At 40.8% G+C, this 17,946-nt stretch overlaps 1 protein-coding gene across 10 annotated transcripts in view; it reads right to left on the reverse strand.

The window, feature by feature from the left end:
* LMBR1 (limb development membrane protein 1) overlaps positions 1 to 17,946 on the reverse strand; it is a 151,653-nt gene that overhangs the window by 92,870 nt on the left and 40,837 nt on the right. For 8 of the 10 annotated variants that reach the window (XR_006199427.1, XR_006199426.1, XR_006199429.1 and 5 more), the window contains exon 4: positions 17,144 to 17,283. Coding sequence is in view for 5 of the 10 variants with exons in the window: in XM_042927218.1 (XP_042783152.1) it covers positions 17,144 to 17,283 (140 nt within the window). In the remaining 5 variants the exon portion in view is untranslated. Of the gene's footprint in view, positions 1 to 8,811; positions 8,936 to 17,143; positions 17,284 to 17,946 lie in introns of those variants that run through there. The other 2 variants (XM_042927224.1, XM_042927223.1) reach the window with 1 other exon arrangement.

The following is a 17,946-nucleotide window of genomic DNA, read 5'->3' on the forward strand; positions in this document are numbered from 1 at the left end:
ATGCTCCACTGTCATCTGGCTTGCATTATTTCTTCCAAGAGATAAGCTGATTCTTACCATTGTTCCTCTGTACTTTCTATGTCTTCCTTTCTGAATGCTTTTAAGATTTTCTCTTTATCACAGGTTTTGACCAATTTGAAGCATCTTGGTATAGTTTTCTTCATCTTTCTTGTGCATAGGGCTAGTTGAGCTTCTTAGATCAGGGTTTATAGTTTTCATCTAATCTTGAAATCTTTCAGTCATTACTTTTTCAAATATTTCTTCTTAATCCTCCCTTCTTTAAGGACATCAATTATATCGGGGTGCCTGGGTGGTTCAGTCGGTTAAGTGCTGGACTTCGGCTCAGGTCATGATCTCACGGTTCATGGGCTCAAGCCCCGCGTCAGGCTCTGTGCTGAAAGCTCAGAGTCTGGAGCCTGCTTCAGATTCTGTGTTTCCCTCTCTCTCTCTGCCTCTTCTTGGCGCTCTCTCTCTCTCTCTCTCAAAAATAAATAAACGCTAAAAAAAATTTTTTTAAAAAGAACATCAATTATATCACTGATACCCTGGTCAGTTTTTCAGTCATTTTTTTCCCCTCTGTGTCTTTCTTTTTTGAACAATTTTCTATGGCTATGTCTTCATGTTCACTAACCTCTTTTGCAATGTTGTCTGGTTTTTATTCCATCCAATATATTTTCATGTCACACATTACAGGTTTAATTTCCAGAAGTCTGATTTGATTATTTTTATATATTCCCTGTCTCAATATGGTCCATCTCTCCTCTAGCTTCTGGAACATATGAGACAGGGTTATAAGAAATGCATTACCGTTCTTATCTACCAATTCTGAATCTCTAACAATTGTGTGTGATTTATTTTCTCATCATTATAGGTTGTATTTTTCTGCTTTGTACTCAGCTACAGGCTCAAGGTAGGCAGAGCAACCCCCCAAAGATGTCCACATCTTAATCTCTAAAATCTGTGAATATGTTATAGTCCATGATTTATTAGTTTTCTAGGGCTGCTCTAACAAAGTACCATAAACCGCATAGCCTCTGCCAACAGAAATTTATTTTTTTTTTCCAGAAATTTATTATCTCACAGTTCTGGAGGTTACAAGTCCAAAATCAAGGTATCAGTAGGGCTATATCTCTTCTGAAGGCTCTAGGGAAGAACCTTTCCCTATCTCTTCTGGTAGCTGCATTCCTGGGCTTATATGTAGATGCATCAGTCCAATCTCGACCTTCGGCTTCACGTGGCCTTCTTCATGTGTCTGTGCCTCTGTTTTATTTTCCTATAAGGATACTAGTAATTCGATCAGGGCTCACCCTAATCCAGTGTGACCTCATCTTCACTAATTACATCTGCAGACTTTATTTCCAAAGAAGGCCACATTCTGAGATCGTAAGTAGACATGAATGGGGGAAGAGGGGTGCGCACAGGAGAGGGCCACTATTTGATCCGGCATACGTGCCAAAAAGACTGCAGATATATTATTAAGGTTATGGACTTTAATATAGGGAGATAAAGAGAGCATCTCAGATTGGCCAGGTGGGTGCAACCTACCCAACTGGACCATTTAGAAGCAGAGAACTTTCTCGATCTGAAGTCAGAGAGAAGCAGCAGAAGGGTCAATCAGGGAGGAACTCAACCCACCTTTGCTGGAGGTGGGTCACATGGAAAACATAACAGGTGGGCAGCCTCTGGGGCAAAGACCAGCCACCTGGCACGCGACGGAGGGCTTCAGGCTTACAATCACAAAGAACCAAATTCAGCCCATAACCTGAAGGAGCCTGGAAGCAAATTGTTCCCCAGAGCCTCCAAAAAGGAATGCAACCTTGTGAAAACCTTCATTTCAGCTTTCTCCCCCGCCCCCCAAAAAAGAACATGAGTTTAATAAGATCTTACTAAGAGAAACGCTGAAACTGAGAATATGATAGTCCATTGATTCTATCCATCTGTAAAAGATGTCTCTCTCCTTTCTAGTACTCCACCCAGCAGCCTGCACCCCCAACCCCGCCGCAGCACCCTGGAGCAGCTGCAGGACTCATCTGTCCTAAATCGCTCTTCTTCATTGCCTATGTTTTCGCGAACACTTGGTCGTTGCAGGTGAGAGGGTACAGACGGTCCCTCTTACTCCATCTTGGCCAAACTATATTTAGCTTTTAAAGTGTTTCTCTACCAACACTTGAATGCTGATTTTTTTTTCATTTTTCTTACTTCACACCTGAGGCTTAGTTTTTGATAAAATACAGGGAAAGTTCTGGGCATAAAACAGCACAGCAGAGCATTCTTTACTGTCTTCATGTATTTGTTAATCTTTAAAAAATTGTTTTTAACCTGTAGTTACCCACTGTTTCCAGTTGATTTCCCAGACACTAACTGATGTCCTTGTGCCTTTTTCAAATTGTTTCAGCACACAACTCAACAACAGAATAAAGCCTAAACCTCAATTCCTTTGCCTTGGTTTTCTCTTACAAGATAAAATTGTTCCCTCCTGTGATATATCCACTCTCTTTACTCTCTTGCCCTAAATTCCTGAAATTTAACTGTTCCTGTATACATTCTACAGTGAGCCTCTAGGATCCTTCACAGAACCATCAAGCTTATTCTTTTTTCTCCTTTTTCTATACCCTTTCCATTATATTCTTTGATACATTTAGAAGGTGTACTCTAATAAAACGATGGTGTCATAAAAACATATTAAACATAATAATGAAATAACTGCAAAGCCTCACTTTGTTAAGCTCTTATTATGCTATTCAATATCTGTTACCCTCAACTTAGATTCAGAAAGAAAAAAAGACCATCACCTACGAAAAAAAAATGTTTTCTATCTTCTCAAAGAATTGCTTTCAATAAAAAGGACATTTCTTCCTGTTTGTAATGGTCTAAATAAAGAACTCTTTATTTTAACAAAACACTTAAGCAGCATAGACACAACATTTTTAAGATTCTAAAATTAAACTTGATTCAAAATAAGCTAAAGTTTAGAGGCGCCTGGATGGCTCAGTTGGTTAAGTATCCAACTTTGGCTCAGGTCATGATCCCACGGCGCATGAGTTCGAGTCAGGCTCTGTGCTGACAGCTCAGAGCCTGGAGCCTGCTTCAGATTCTGTGTCTCCCTCTCTCTCTGCTCCTCCCCTGCTCACTCTCAAAATAATAAACATTAAAAAAAAAATTTTTTTAATAAAATAAGCAAAAGTTTACTTTTATTTTAATGCACCAAGAATAACAAAGAAATAATTTTGGAGCAAAAAAGAACTTGGAGAATCCCTTGTTCAACCCACCCAGAAACCAAACTCTTTTTTAAAAGAGGTTAAATAAATGCCACACAAATTCCAGAAGTTACAAATGAGAGGGGATTAGATCCAAGATCTCGTCCTCTTTCTGAATTGCTGTATGGTATCTCACACTTTACATTCTGGATGAAAAAGGCACAATATTTTGAATTTTGTAAAAACAGCAATATTGCTGAAATACTGCTGAAAAGAGCAATCAGTTTAATAAGATTTTACTGAAGATTAAACTGAGCATATGACAGCCTATTAATTCTATCCATCTGTGTAAAACAAAACATAAGTGAGCTTCTGATCAGTTGGTAAGACATTAAGACAGAATTAAAAACTTCTACATGTGTTTATATGTATGCACATGTACATCCAAGCCTTTTTAAAAAATATTTACTTTGAGAGGGAGTAAGAGAGAACGTGAGTGGGGAAGTGGCAGAGAGAGAGGGAGACAGAGAACCCCAAGCAGCCTCCACGCTCTGTGCGGGGCCCAGTGCAAGACTTGATCCCATGACCGTGAGGTCACAACTTGAGCTGAAATCAAGAGTGGAGGCTTAGCCAAATGAAACACCCAGGCGCCCCCACACCCAAGCTCTTATTTATTTATTTACCCACCCACCTACCTGTTTTTGAGAGAAAGAAAGAGCGTGCATGCATGTGAGCAGGGGAAGGGGCAGAGGGAGACAGACACAGAGAGAGAATCCCAAGCAGGCTCCATGCTCAGCACAGAGCCTGATACGGGGCTCAATCCCAAGACCCTGGGACCATGACCTGAACCAATATCAAGGGGCTGACGCTCAGGTGACTGAGCCACCCAGAGGCCCCATTCAAGCCTTCTTAAAACACCAAATACAGAAAGGTTTTAACAAATCCAACTTCAATAAAACACTGAATGCAGTATATGTACTTTGCGTACTATAATATCCTCTGACATAACAAGGCATTCGTACTATTCATGATTTAAAAGACTTTTGGGGCTCCTGGCTCCCAACTTGAGCTCAGGTCACGATCTCACGGTTCGTGGGTTCGAGCCCTGTGTCGGGCTCTGTGCTGACAGCTCAGAGCCCAGAGCCTGTTTCAGATTCCGTGTCTCCCTCTCTCTCTGCCCCTCCCCTGCACGTGCTCGCTCTCTCTCTCTCTCTCTCTCGCTCTCTCTTTTTCTCTCTCTCAAAAATGGATAAACATTAAAAAAAAATGTTTTAAAGACCTTCCCAGTCCCGATGGCAGATGTCTGAGTGAGTGGCACTTTACATCTAAGTTTGCATCTATCAGCTATATATGACCTGGAAAAAGAACTTCTGCTCTGTTTCCTCGTGTATAAAATAGGCTACAACTTAACTCACAGGGCTCTCCTAAAGAAGACAAATAACATACCAAATACTAAACAAATGTCAGTGCCTCCCCCCACTTGCCCTGTCTCAACATAAAACACAAATGCTCCAAAAAATTGAAAAATTCTAATGCACGCCAGCAATTTGACCAGATAAAGACAAGAATGTAATGTGAGTTACAGCTAAAATTAGCTCTCACCCCTTTCCCAAAGAATTATTCTCATTAATTATACCCCAAAAAGCTTACAAAACAAAAACCTATATACACATGACATTAAAAATATATAAAAACAAATGACAAAAAAGTAGATACAGAAAATAAACTGTAAAGAAATACACCAAATTATTAATAATGCAAATGTAGTAAAATCAGGGATGATTTTTCTTCCTGCTTTCCTACATATTCTAAATTTTCCATAAGGAGCACATAAAGATCCTTAAAAACAATGAAACATATTTAAACCTCTTTGTGAAACTCAAAATTCTCCAAATCCCTGTTAGGTAACCTTCCAACAAAATGCATAAAGGCAGAGGTGACCAAACTGCACTGAGATGCGGATACGATCTGGGCTCTCAGCCCTGCCTTCCACTCTATTCACTAGCCTCAGTGACTACACAGGTCAAATCCCAGCCTCAGCCAAGTCACAAATTACCACTTGGAGCTCAAAGCTTTCTCTCAAATAGCTGCACCCATGAATATAAACCCTTGAATGCTTAGAATCCACTATACCTTTCCAATGGCGTGAAAATTTTTACTTAATTTTTGTAGTGTGAAACAATCAACTATCATTCATAGCACAGAATGAGACTTTCTTATTGTTGTTGAGTTATAAACATACATACTTCCAGAATTCATCATTCTGATCATATATGCCCCTTTCATGCAGGGACAACACAAGCTCAAATGTTTCTCTGAAAATCAAAAGTGAAGAAATAAAACTCTGCCTTGGGCAAAAACACAAATCAGAAAAAGTATCTACTCTAACCCACACACTTAAAATGAAGACAGTTGGGGCACCTGGGTGGCCCAGTCAGTTAAGCGTCTGATTTTGGCTCAGGTCATGATCTCACAGTTCTTCGGATTCTGTTCTCCCTCTCTCTCTGCCCCTCCCCTGCTCACGCTTTCTCTCTCTCTCTCTCTCTCTCTCTCTCTCTCTCTCAAAAATAAATAGACATTAAAAAATTTTAGTGAAGATAGTAAGAGAAAGCTAAACAAAGAAATCGCTATCAACAGGTATCAACAAGCAGTGGTGTCTACAGAGCGAGTGCAGACAATGCTGAGTACGATCACAAAGATTCTGAATCCCAACTCTTCAGCGTGACATGAACTTAGAGGCCTACTTTCACGTACCGAACTTGATATATATGTGACGTGTGTGTGTATGTATGTGTATGTGTGTGTTATTTACATTATATAATATGTACGTTATGCATTATATATGCATATACATATAATACATATATGTGCATATATCTAAACTTTTCCCCCCAACTGCTCTTTTCCCAGGAGCCTCAACATTACCACTAATGGTTTTGACAACCACAATTGTAGAAAGGGGTATAAAGTGATACAGAACCACCACAGCTGTTTATTTTTGCAAGAAATACTCACTTAACACAAAGAATTTGAAAGGTGATGGTCTTATCTTAACAGGATAATCATCTACATAGGTAACCATCTTTTATTTATTAAAAGTCTAAATAATTAAATGCAAAAAATTAAGTTTATTAACCAGAGTAAATAAATGTGAAAGCTTCGGACTTAGCTTATTCTAATTTAATTATCAAATCTATAACATAAAATTTAAAGTTAGTATGAGAAGAACATCTAATATGTAGAAAAACAATATATCTAATATACATTCCTAAGTAGTAATTATATTCTTGGCAACTTTGTAAGACGTAGTAAGTTTCCAGCATCTTACAAACATATATCAGACATATATACGTTAATATCCCTTTAGAGTTATTCTATTAACTTTGATAAAACTTTCCTAATTTTAAGTTAGGGCTCATATATATCATATGATTTATTACATGTTATTACATATCCATTTATAAAATAAAAATAAATATTAGTCAAAATTCTCTGCTTCAAAAAGCTAAAATGACATGCTTCGATATAATAGAATAGTACAACCCTAAAAATTCAAAAACCTTGTGGTTTGTCTAAATCAGTATTAGTGACAGTGTTTTTGAAAGATGTCCTGTGCCTATTCCCCAAAGAAGTATCTGAACTTAAACAAAGGTTATTTAATGATCCTAGAATAGTCTTTGGGGGTTTGGGGGTTGGGGGTTTGTTTGGTTTGTTTTGTTTGGAATACTTAGTTTAAAACCGAGCCAAACCAAAGGGAACTGCCAGATTGCCACAGGATGCGTTAACTTCTAGCTCCATCTGCTGGGGTCACAAAATATCCCCAAATCCGACATAATACTATGAAGCAAATGATCTATCACTTTTCAGCACACACACCAAAAACTTCATGAATTTAAAACAGAAAATCAATCAGAGTTCAGCCATATTAAATGACAAATCTAAGTTAAAATCAACCTTTCAGTAGAACTGAGGACCTAATCCAGCTGTCAAGTTATAGAACAAAAAATCCTACCAAGAAAGCAGAAGCCTTAGGGAAAGACTACAAGGTTGCTTTTGAATAGGAAGTATTGTGTAAAGTTCAGAATTAGAACAGCTTCTATTAGAAGAACAAAAAATAAATAAAAACAATTTTAGCAACGAGTTATGAAACTTTTAACCTTAATGTAAGTTTTTTCTTGTAACAAAAAAGCAATACATCTCCATTACAGAAATACTACACAAGCACCAAAACAATGTTTATATCCTCTAATCAATCCTACCACCCAGAGGAAGGCATTTTTCCAACATCTTTCTCTATCAACAAATATTCTTCTACATCATCATCTATAAATAGCAAAAAAAAAAAAAAAAAAAAAAGCACTCCACTGTTCAGATCCACCAAAATTTAATTAAGCAAATCTCTTACTTTGAACACTTAGATTTTTTTCTTTAATGTTTGCTTTTATTTATTTTTTTGAGAAAGCAAGCCCACACGCTCATGCAAGCGGGGGAGGGAGAGAAAGAATCCCAAGCACGTTCTGTGCTTATGGGTCGCAGATCTACGTGGGGCTCAATCTCACAAACAGTGAGATCATGATCTGAGCCGAAATTGAGCGAGACGCTTAACCGACTGAGCCACCCAGGCACCCCTGCTTTTTAATATTATAAACAATACCTCCATTAATATCCAGTAACAAAACTGATGCATATTATGATAAAAGACTATCAAGACCAATTAACTAGAAGCTATTAGTAACATTTAACTAATAATGGTATATTAAACTTTATTAAGGACTTGAGTTAATATCTATACATAAGTAGATGTAATATTTATCTTCTTTTAAAGTTTGGCTGCTTATAATCTAAAAGTCTGATTTTTTTAAATCTTCTATGGAACTTGAAAATAGATAAAATAAAGATGGATTCTGTATTGTTCTTTCATGATGTCTACAATAGCATATTGTCTATTCCTGTTGAAAAAAACAAAATAAAACACATGTACCTTGCAAAGACTAGTCACTTTCATCGTGGTTATCTTTTAACAGACTGAACGTCAACTCGGCAATCACGTTATAAACACGTGTCTCTTTCTGGTGAGTATGGTGAGTATGGGCAGCTTAGCAAAAACTGGCCCCACTCAGTGGGGGGGGATACCTCAAAATCCAAGAATTATTTCCTGATTTTATGTAAGGCTACAACTTAATTCCATCCTTCACGTACCTTCCAAAGATTGACTCCTGTTTGGTTTTTAATTTTAAACTCACATTACATAAAATTACCATTTTAAAGTGAATAATTCAATGCATGTAGTGTGTTCACAACATTGCGCTACCACTACCCCCCCTCATTCCAGAACATGTCCACCACCCCAAAAGGAAAACCCATTAAGCATCTGTATCAGTTTTTCAATCTATGGAACTGAAGGGTTTCACATTTTTCTGCTAAGTTTTTCACAAGACACAAAGTGAATACAAGTAGATACTTTCTTCTGCCCATTTTTTAACGTTTTCCAATTTTAACAATAAAAATGACAATTTTATCTCCCAGGGTGCCGTTGTACATGCCCCCTTTGTACCATCCTACAGTAACTATAGTTGCCAGCATGTCATTACCGCACTAAGTGGACAGGACACACCTCACAGAATCCGGGTGACACGTGACACCTGACACAGACCATGGGCCAAAACCGTCGATGACCAGAGGGTTACCGTCCTGCCTTTTTCCAGCTCCAGTATCATCTTTGCAGATCATATTTTTCAAGGTATTTTAATCATTTTCTCATTGTAGACAGAGATACGTCTTGCTACATGACAGGGATTTAGAACTAAGGTTAGTATTTTATTTATTTTATGTTACTAAATCCGGGCGAAGAGAAGTTAATGGCATTTCAAGATAATACAGTTAACGTGGAACATCTCAAATGTATGTGTCCACAATCCAGACAGTGTATTTAATTCAAACTAAATGTAGTTTTACATACTAAAGCATCATCAATACACCGATTAGCCTCCAATCCATATGATTTACACATTAAAGGCAAAAGTGATCAAAACCATCCCTACAGACAATTTTATAGGATAAGCCACTAAATTTCTTTTCAAATGAAGTTCTTTTTTCCCAAGGTGTTCCTAATGAAACACTAAATAACTTTTATTCACGCTGCAATGACTACTGAACATTTTCAGCACGGAAGTCCTGGAGCAGGTGATCCAAATTCACAAAAAGCTTAACAAAAAAAAGAAAGATAACAAGAAAATCTCGTGAATGTTCCAGGATGGTAAATGACTTACAAATGAATATGGACGGTAGAACTGCGCTGGGGTAAAGGAGATCATCAGACCTCTTGAGGACTACTGAACACTGAACCCCAAACGTCACCGTGGTGCACTGTCAGAGCAGGGCTTCTGGGGTCAGCTGGTCAATGAGGGGTTGGCTGAGGTCTCACGTGCCTCACAGGGGCCTCCAAACCCGGTCCACGATCACATCCCCGGTTCCAGAATGCACAGGGACAGATCTCCCTAACAGCTGACGGAATCCCTACGCTGGCTCCCTGCCCTGTGTCGTAAGGGCTGTTATGGTGGGAAACGCCAAGCGGAAGTCCCCAGAACCGCCTCTGACTAGGAAAACAGCAAACCAAAAGCCATACCACGTCCCTGAAGGGAATGCAGAGATGAGTGCCCCCATGAAGGACCTGAAAGGTGCAGGAGCACTGACTCCCACATCCCCGAGACAGATGGACCGCAGGACAATGACAGCAGGTTACCATGAGCTTCACTAGGTGGCGACTCCAACTGCAGCCGCTGTACCAGATTTGGTTTCACTGCTTGAGTAAATCAGCACTTACCCCAGTACCTGGGTACACAGGTACTCAGGGGCACAGCAACACTGCAGCCCTCCATCACAATTTAATCTGCAGGGATCTTGAGCCCCCACAAAATGTCCCGCCGGCCCATTCTAACGATGACATTTTGCGGCCTGGATCTGGTGAGCAAGAAGTAGCACCGGCTCTAGACTTACTGGTGAGATGTTTTCACGTCGGAGGGTGGAAAAAAATCTAAGAAAAATTCAGGGGCCCCCAAGGTCAGTGAAATATCTAGGGGTCCAGTGCTGTGGGGCATTTGGAGAGATGTCTTCTCAGGTGAAGAATTCGTTGCTGACTCTGGCCCCACCTACAACCGGAACAGGCACGATGCCCATGGGCTTCTTTGGACTTTGAAGGTCACGAATCTCTCATTTCAGCGTTTCTCCAGCCCATTTACCAGGTGACACCCAGAGCTGCCAGTTTGCGGTGGGGCCCAGAACGAAAGAAAGTTCTGCAACAAGCACAGGCCGCCGTGCGAGCTGCTCTACTACCCAGGCCATCTGGTCTGTAAATCCACGGGTGCCTGAAGTGTCCGTGGCAGACAGGGATGTTGTGTGGAGCCTTCAACAGGCACTACAGATGGACCACGGCACGGGCCCTTGGGACTCCGGGGTAAAGCCCTGCCATCCTGCACAGATAACCACTCTCCCTTAAGTAACACATCTTGGCCTGTCACCGGGCCTCAGCGGAGACTGAACACTTGATCACGGGCCTCCAAGCTAACCACGTGGCCTGAACTGTCCCCCGTGAACAAGGCGCTATCTGAGCCAGCGAGCCGTAGCATTGGACAGAGGCAACAGCAGCACTCCATCAGCTAAAGGAAGTGGTACGCACACGATCAGGCCCAAGCGGGTCCCGAAGGCACAAATCAGTTACGTGAAGAAGTAACCCAAACGCCCATGGGCCCCACTGCTGCCACACTACTTCTCTCCCCGAACTTGCACCTATGCACTCCTGTAGGGGTGCATGTAGGGGTGTATGTAGGGGAGATCCCTACACTCAGCTGACAAAGGAAGAAAAGACTCAGGCCTGTTCACCCAGAGCGGACGGCTGCAGCACCACAGCTCCTCCCTGGGACATCTCTGAAGGACAGCAGTGAAGGGAAACCCTGCCAATGCATTGCATGTTCAGGTAATGCACTTTGCCTGGGAGGAGAAATAGCCAGACATGTGATTATTACTATTATTCATTATTATTCATTATTATTATTATTCATGGGTCATATCCAATGATTTTGTTGGATGGTCTGGGACTAGGAAGAAACATGATTAGAAAACTGGTAACAAGGAAATTTGTGTCCCATGTGATTGCTCACCAAAAGGGGATCATGGCAGAGGAGGAGTTTAATAATCAAGTGGATAGGATTACCCATCCTGTGGACACCAGTCAGCCTCTTTCCCCAGCCACCCCTGTCACGATCCAATGGGCTCAGGAACAGAGTGGCCACGATGGCAGGGGTGGAAGCTAAGCCTGGGCTCTGGATTGTGGCCACCAGCAAACTGGCCTAATCACTCAGCAGCAAAAACCAACTGGGAGCTCAATGTGGCACCACATCCAGGGGAGATCAGCCAGCTATCTGGTGGCAGATTTATTGAAATGGACCACTCCCATCATGGAGAGGGCAGTGTTTTGTCCTTACTGGAATAGACACTCAGATACAGATTTGCCTTGAACACAAAGCTTCTGCCAAAACTACCATCCGTGAACTTCTAGACTGCCCCGTCCACCATCATCACAGCAATGCTTCACAGGAAAAGAAGAGCTATAGTGGACCCATGCCCTTAGAATTCACTGGTCTTAGGGCACCTGGGTGGCTCAGTCGGTTAAGTGTCCGACTTCGGCTCAGGTCATGATCTCACAGTTCATGAGTTCAAGCCCCGTGTTGGTCTCTGTGCTGATAGCTCAGAGCCTGGAGCCTGCTTTGGATTCTGTGTCTTCCTCTCTCTCTGCTCATTCTTTGTCTCTCTCTGTCTCTCAAAAATAAATGTTAAAAAAAAAAAAAAAAAAGAATTCACTGGTCTTACATGTTCCCTACCTCCCAAAGCAGCTGGTTTGACAGAAAGGTGGAATGTCCTTCTGAAGACCCAGTTACAGTGCCAGCTAGGTGGCGATGCTTCGAAGGACTAAGGAAAGGTACTCCAGGAGGCTGCAAGTGCCCTGAATCTGTATCCAATATGGTGGTTGGTTCCCAGGCCCAGGAATCAAGGGGGAGAAATAGGAATGGGGGTACTCACTATTATCCCTAGTGCCCACTAGCAAAACTTTTGCCTCCTGTTCCTATAACCTTAGGAACTAGTGCTGCTAGCCTAGACGTCCAAGCTCTAAAGGGAAGAATGTTTCCACCAGAAGACACAACACTGGTCCCGCTGAACTGGAAGTTCAGACTGCTGCCCAGTACTCTGGATCCTCATGCCTCTGAATCAACCAGCAAGGAAGGGAGTTCCTGTGCTGGCTGGGATAACTGGTCCTGACCACCAAGGGGAGACTGGAGCTACCCCACAATGGAGGCGAGGAAGAGTGTGTCTAGAACACAGCAAGTGCTTTAGGGCATCTCTTAGCATTACCACAATTTGGCCCCTTTAATGATTTTTTAGAAGCCAAGAAGCAAGCATGTCCAAGGTTGACAAATCTGCAGCCCCAAGACAATGCAAGGGACTAATAATAAGCACTCCCATGAATGCCATCAACAAGGTTAAAGACAGCTATGAATTTAGAGGAGAAAGATGCATTTAAAGATTTATGAAATTCACAACCTGCAGCAAAGATACAGACCTACCAAAGAATTAGCAGAAACAAAGCCAGGGGTCACAAAACCCTCAAGGAAGATTTCCAGGGCAGACAGCCCAGGCCTCCTGAGACCCATTCCTAAGAGGACATCATTTAGAAGGCTCTTCCTTAGTTCTCCAACTTTCAGCGGAAGTGGTTTTACTGGAGTTCAAAATTACTGTTTATTATTCATTCAACAAATGGCTATTAGGCAACCACTATGTGGGAATCATTGTTCTAAGGCCTAATTTATAAACAAAATAAAATATTTGAGCTTGCACACCTTACATCACAACGAGAAAGACAACCAATACAAATATATTTACTTCCAGGGTTGAGGCCTCCACATATACGGCATGTCACATGTTCGTAGCTCTTACTTCCAGTTCATGAACAAAATAAAAAGAAATGACCCTGACTTAGAGGTCATTAAGTAAGGTCATTAAGTAGAACCTGCAATTTCTATTTAGTAAAACTGGAAAGAAGGGCCAGTTCACCTGTCACCCTGGTTAGCCCAGCTTGAGAGCACCTGTACTTCTGGTAAAAACACCTGGAGCCCAACCCGGCAAAACATAGGCACCATAGTACCTACAGCTTCGCAGAAAGCTAGGGCCGGGGGAACCATGCCAAACAGTCTTCCACAAACATTTTATTAGACAATGCATGCAAAAACCATTTTCTAAATCATATTTTATCCAACTATTTACTAATAACGAATAACACGTCATCTAAAACAACTCTCCAAAAATTCATAGCCATCGCTCTCCAGGTTGTCTCCTGCCTTTCATAATAACAAGTGACCTTTCAGGAGATGACTTATTATTTTGTGTCAATTTCAGTTTGCTTATCTGAGTTTTTTCACTTGCTAAGCAACAACAGAGTAACTTCTTTTTATTCAGGTAACAATTACTCCTAATTTTACTGAATTCGTTTGGTCTTCAGAGCATCATGACTCTCCATTTCCTTCTACTTTCATACAAGACAGAAACCATAAAGGCCAGATTTCTAATATGCGATTAAACTAAAACTCTTTGTGTCAAAAAACAGCTTAAGTAGTATTAAAGGATACATGGGAGAAAAATGCTTGCAATTAACCTCTAATAGACAGTTACTTAAAAAAAAAAAAAACACTGCAAGCACGGGTGCCTGAATGGCTCAGTCAGTTAAGCGTCTGACCCATGATTTCAGAACAGATCATCATCTCATGGTTCATGGGTTCGGGCCCCGTGTCGGGCTCTGTGCTAACAGCAAGGAGCCTGCTTAGGATTCTCCCTCACTGCCTCTCTCTCTCTGACCCTCCCCAATTGGTGCTCGCTCTTTCTCTCTCAAAATAAATAAATAGAGGGGCGACTGGGTGGCTTAGTCAGTTAAGTGTCCAACTTCAGCTCAGCTCATGATCTCACGGTTCACGAGTTCGAGCCCCGCGTCAGCCCTGTGCTGACAGCTCTGTGCTGACAGCTTGGAACCTGGAGCCTCCTTCAGATTCTGTGTGTGTCTCTCTCTCTAACCCCTCCACTGCTTGTGTGCACGCTCTCTCTCTCTCTCAAAAACGAATAAACATTTAAAAAAATTTAATAAACATTAAAAAAACACTGCAAGCATAAAAAGGAATGAAATCTTCCCATTTGCAACAACATGGATGGATCTAGAGGATATAACACAAAGTGGAAAAGTCAGTCAGAGAAAGACAAACACCGTATGATTTCACGCACATGTGGAATTTAAGAAACAAAACAAATAAGCATAGCAACAAGAGACAGAGACAAACCAGGAAACAGACTCTTTACTACAGAGAACAGACCGACGGTCACCAGAGGGGAGGTGGATAGGACAGTGGGTGCAATAGGTGATGGGGACTAAGGGGGGCACACGTTGACATGAGCACCAGGCGATGTAGGGAAGTGTTGAATCACTGTATTGCACACCTGAAACTAATACTACACTGTATGTTACATCACTGAAATTTAAATAAAAACTTAAACAAACAAAAAGAGGGGAGAAAACACTGCAAAAATGAGCAAAGGAATCACAGGTAGTCAATTTACTAAAAAATAAGTATGAATGACCTCTGTTTTGTAAGTGTCCACCCTCACTAGTAATTAAAGAAATGTACATTTAAGAGGGGAAATGTTTCGCTATTGAATTGGCAGGTTTTAAGTGATGCCCACAGGTGGTGAAGATGCATTCTGAGAAGAGGACCCCCTCCCCCACCCCACCGATGGATGTGAAACCAGCAGGGGACTTCAGCTTTGTGGACGGGAAATATCCTCTCAAGTCCTCTGCAAGTATGCTTACCTGGCAAGTGAATCGCAGAAATTTATCCTACGGACAAATATTTGTAAAGATGTACACTACAGTTTAATTAAAAAATTGGAAACACTCCATGATTAACACAGCTCCAGGCAATATTGTAAATCGCACAGAAAAGTAGTTAATGGCATGGAAACCTCCCCCTTATGTGTGGACAGGGGGAGATACAAACTAACCCTGAGTCCGTGAGGGTTTTCCACTTGATTGTGCTCACAGGAACACACCACATTCAAGGCCACAGGCCACAGAATGAATGCACAATAGTTATATGCTTATAGGATTGGGAGTAACAATTCTCTTCACCATACATCTTGTTTTCCAAATATTCTACAGCAAATGTAGTCATTTCTTTCAACACAAAGGGGTAAGAGAAAAGGGAGTTGTCTGTACAAACTCCAAATGAATTAAACAGTTAAGCATAAACAAAATCATTTTTAGAAAATAGGAGCGGGGGGAGACAGTATTTGTCACATCTCAGGGAGGGAAAGGATCTTCTAAACACAAAACAGTTAGACCAAAGGGAAGACAAAAGACTGGACAATATAAAAATGTTAATAATTCCATCAATCTAAAAAGCAAATGAAGTTAAAAAGTAAAATAACTAGAACACATTTACAAAAATCTAAGAAAAGGCTGATGTGTTTTGGGGTGGCTCAGTCAGTTGAGCATCTGGCCCTTGATTTCGGCTCAGGTCATGACCTCGCAGTTCGTGCGATTGAGCCCCGCAGCAGGCTCTGCACTAACAGCACAGAACCAGTTTGGGATTCTCTCTCCCTCTCTCTCTGCCCCTCCCCAACTCATGTGTGAACACTCCCCTTCCTCAAAAAATAAATAAATAAATAAAACATTTAAAAAGTTGATGGGTTTCACACATAAAGAAATCACAATATGAAAAAAAGGGGGAAGGGCAATGAAACATAAAAAAGATCTATGTATTAGATCTTTTAATATATTTTATAAATTAAAATTAAAATATCTTACTTCACTAAAAATTTCTAGAAGATGAGTCAAGACTGGAAAGCAGGTATATTTGGCCTCCAAGCAATATACTATGTTGCCCATCGTAAGTCAGTCCCTTTTCCTTTTTTAAAGTTTATTTTTGAGAGACAGAGAGAAAGACAGAGCACGAACAGGGGAGGGGCAGAGACAGAGGGAGACGCAGAATCCGAAGCAGGCTCCAGGCTCCGAGCTGTCAGCACAGAGCCCAACACGGGGCTCGAACTCACAAACCGTGAGATCATGACCTGAGCTGAAGTCGGATGCTTAACCGACTGAGCCACCCAGGTGCCCCAGTAAGTCATTTTTTAACCATTTTTAACCATTAATTTTAAAGCCTATACTGACAAAAAAGTCTTCCCCCTTCTGTTATACATTTTTAAATGACAAACGTTACTAACAGGAAATTAAAGTAGAAAACTATGGTTACTATTTTGGTCTCAAATGGAGGCTGAGTTCTTTTCACATATCCAAATAAACCAGAATTCTCTTGCTAAATATTTAAATTGGGGCACCTGGGCAACTCAGTCGGTTAAGCATCTGACTCGATTTTGGCTCAGGTCATGATCTGAGGTTTGTGAGATCAAGCCCCACAACGGGCTCTGTGCTGAGCACAGAGCCTACTTGGGATTCATCCTCTCTCTCCCTCTCCCTCTCTCTCTCTCCCCACCCCCCTTCCCAACTCACTCTCTCTCTCTAAAATAACTAAAAGTAAAAAATGAAATTAAATTAAAAAGTTTTGAATAAATACTGTTTATATTTATTTTATAAATTTTATATATAAGTAAATGAATACTTATCAAAATCATTGTTAAGTATAAACTGCTTCTTGACGAAGTAAAACAGAAAAGCCTTTCACAACTAAGAATAGGAATAGTAAGTAAAATCTGGTTTTCTGATTTTATGAGGGACTCGTGGTTTATTGGAGGCAGATGCAAATTAGGCAGCAAATTAAGACAAGGCAAATCTAAAAATACAGGGCAGTAAAAAACAAAAACGTTCATTGTGATTATAATGAGCAATACATACTGACCATGAATCAGGGAGCCATTCAGCCACTGAATGTAGTAGTTGTGAGGAAAGGAGAGCAGGATCTCGTTGCTGATTATGGAGAAGGGTAAAAGCAAAACCGCCCCGGCTGACACCGCCAGCGTGAACGTGCTCAAACACAACCTGGAAGAGAAGAGACGGCTGTCACCAGCGACTGGAGAAGGCAAGGAATATGGTACAAATTCAAAAAGGATAAAAACTCTTACATCTCTTAATCCAAAAAGTTACATGAGAATTTCACTAAGTGTAGTTGGGAGAAGTGTTCACTAAGTGTAGTTGGGAGACCAGGAGACCAACGATGCCGTGTGACTGGACATGTTCAATCAGACACACTCCACAACGCCTCACCCCGTGAGAATCCCGTGAACTTGAACGAGCAGGCCCTAAAAGATTCACACACCGAAGACAGAGTACTTCGTACATTTTACAAAGAATACGCCATAGACTCTTTCCTTTTTTAAATTTAAATATTTATTTCACAATGGCGTTAAATTAACAACTTTGGCAAATAGATCATGAGAGCAATGCAAACACTGACTCAGGCGAAAAACTACTTGTGAAGACAGTATGAAAAACAAATCAGTCCAAAATGGTTATTTCAAGAGAAAAAAACTTACAAAGCCAATGGTCAGCTACCTCTTAAAATGAGTAAAGGCAAAATAAGTGATACTAGTAAATAGTAGGGAACTATTAAACAGTATTCTACTATTAAAGATATTTAAAACACTATTTTGGCATTTTTAAAAGTAAGATGTTGCTAATATGTCCTAATACAGAAAGATGTCT

The sequence above is a fragment of the Panthera leo genome, chromosome A2, assembly GCF_018350215.1.
Source record: "Panthera leo isolate Ple1 chromosome A2, P.leo_Ple1_pat1.1, whole genome shotgun sequence".
Classification (NCBI taxonomy): domain Eukaryota; kingdom Metazoa; phylum Chordata; class Mammalia; order Carnivora; family Felidae; genus Panthera; species Panthera leo.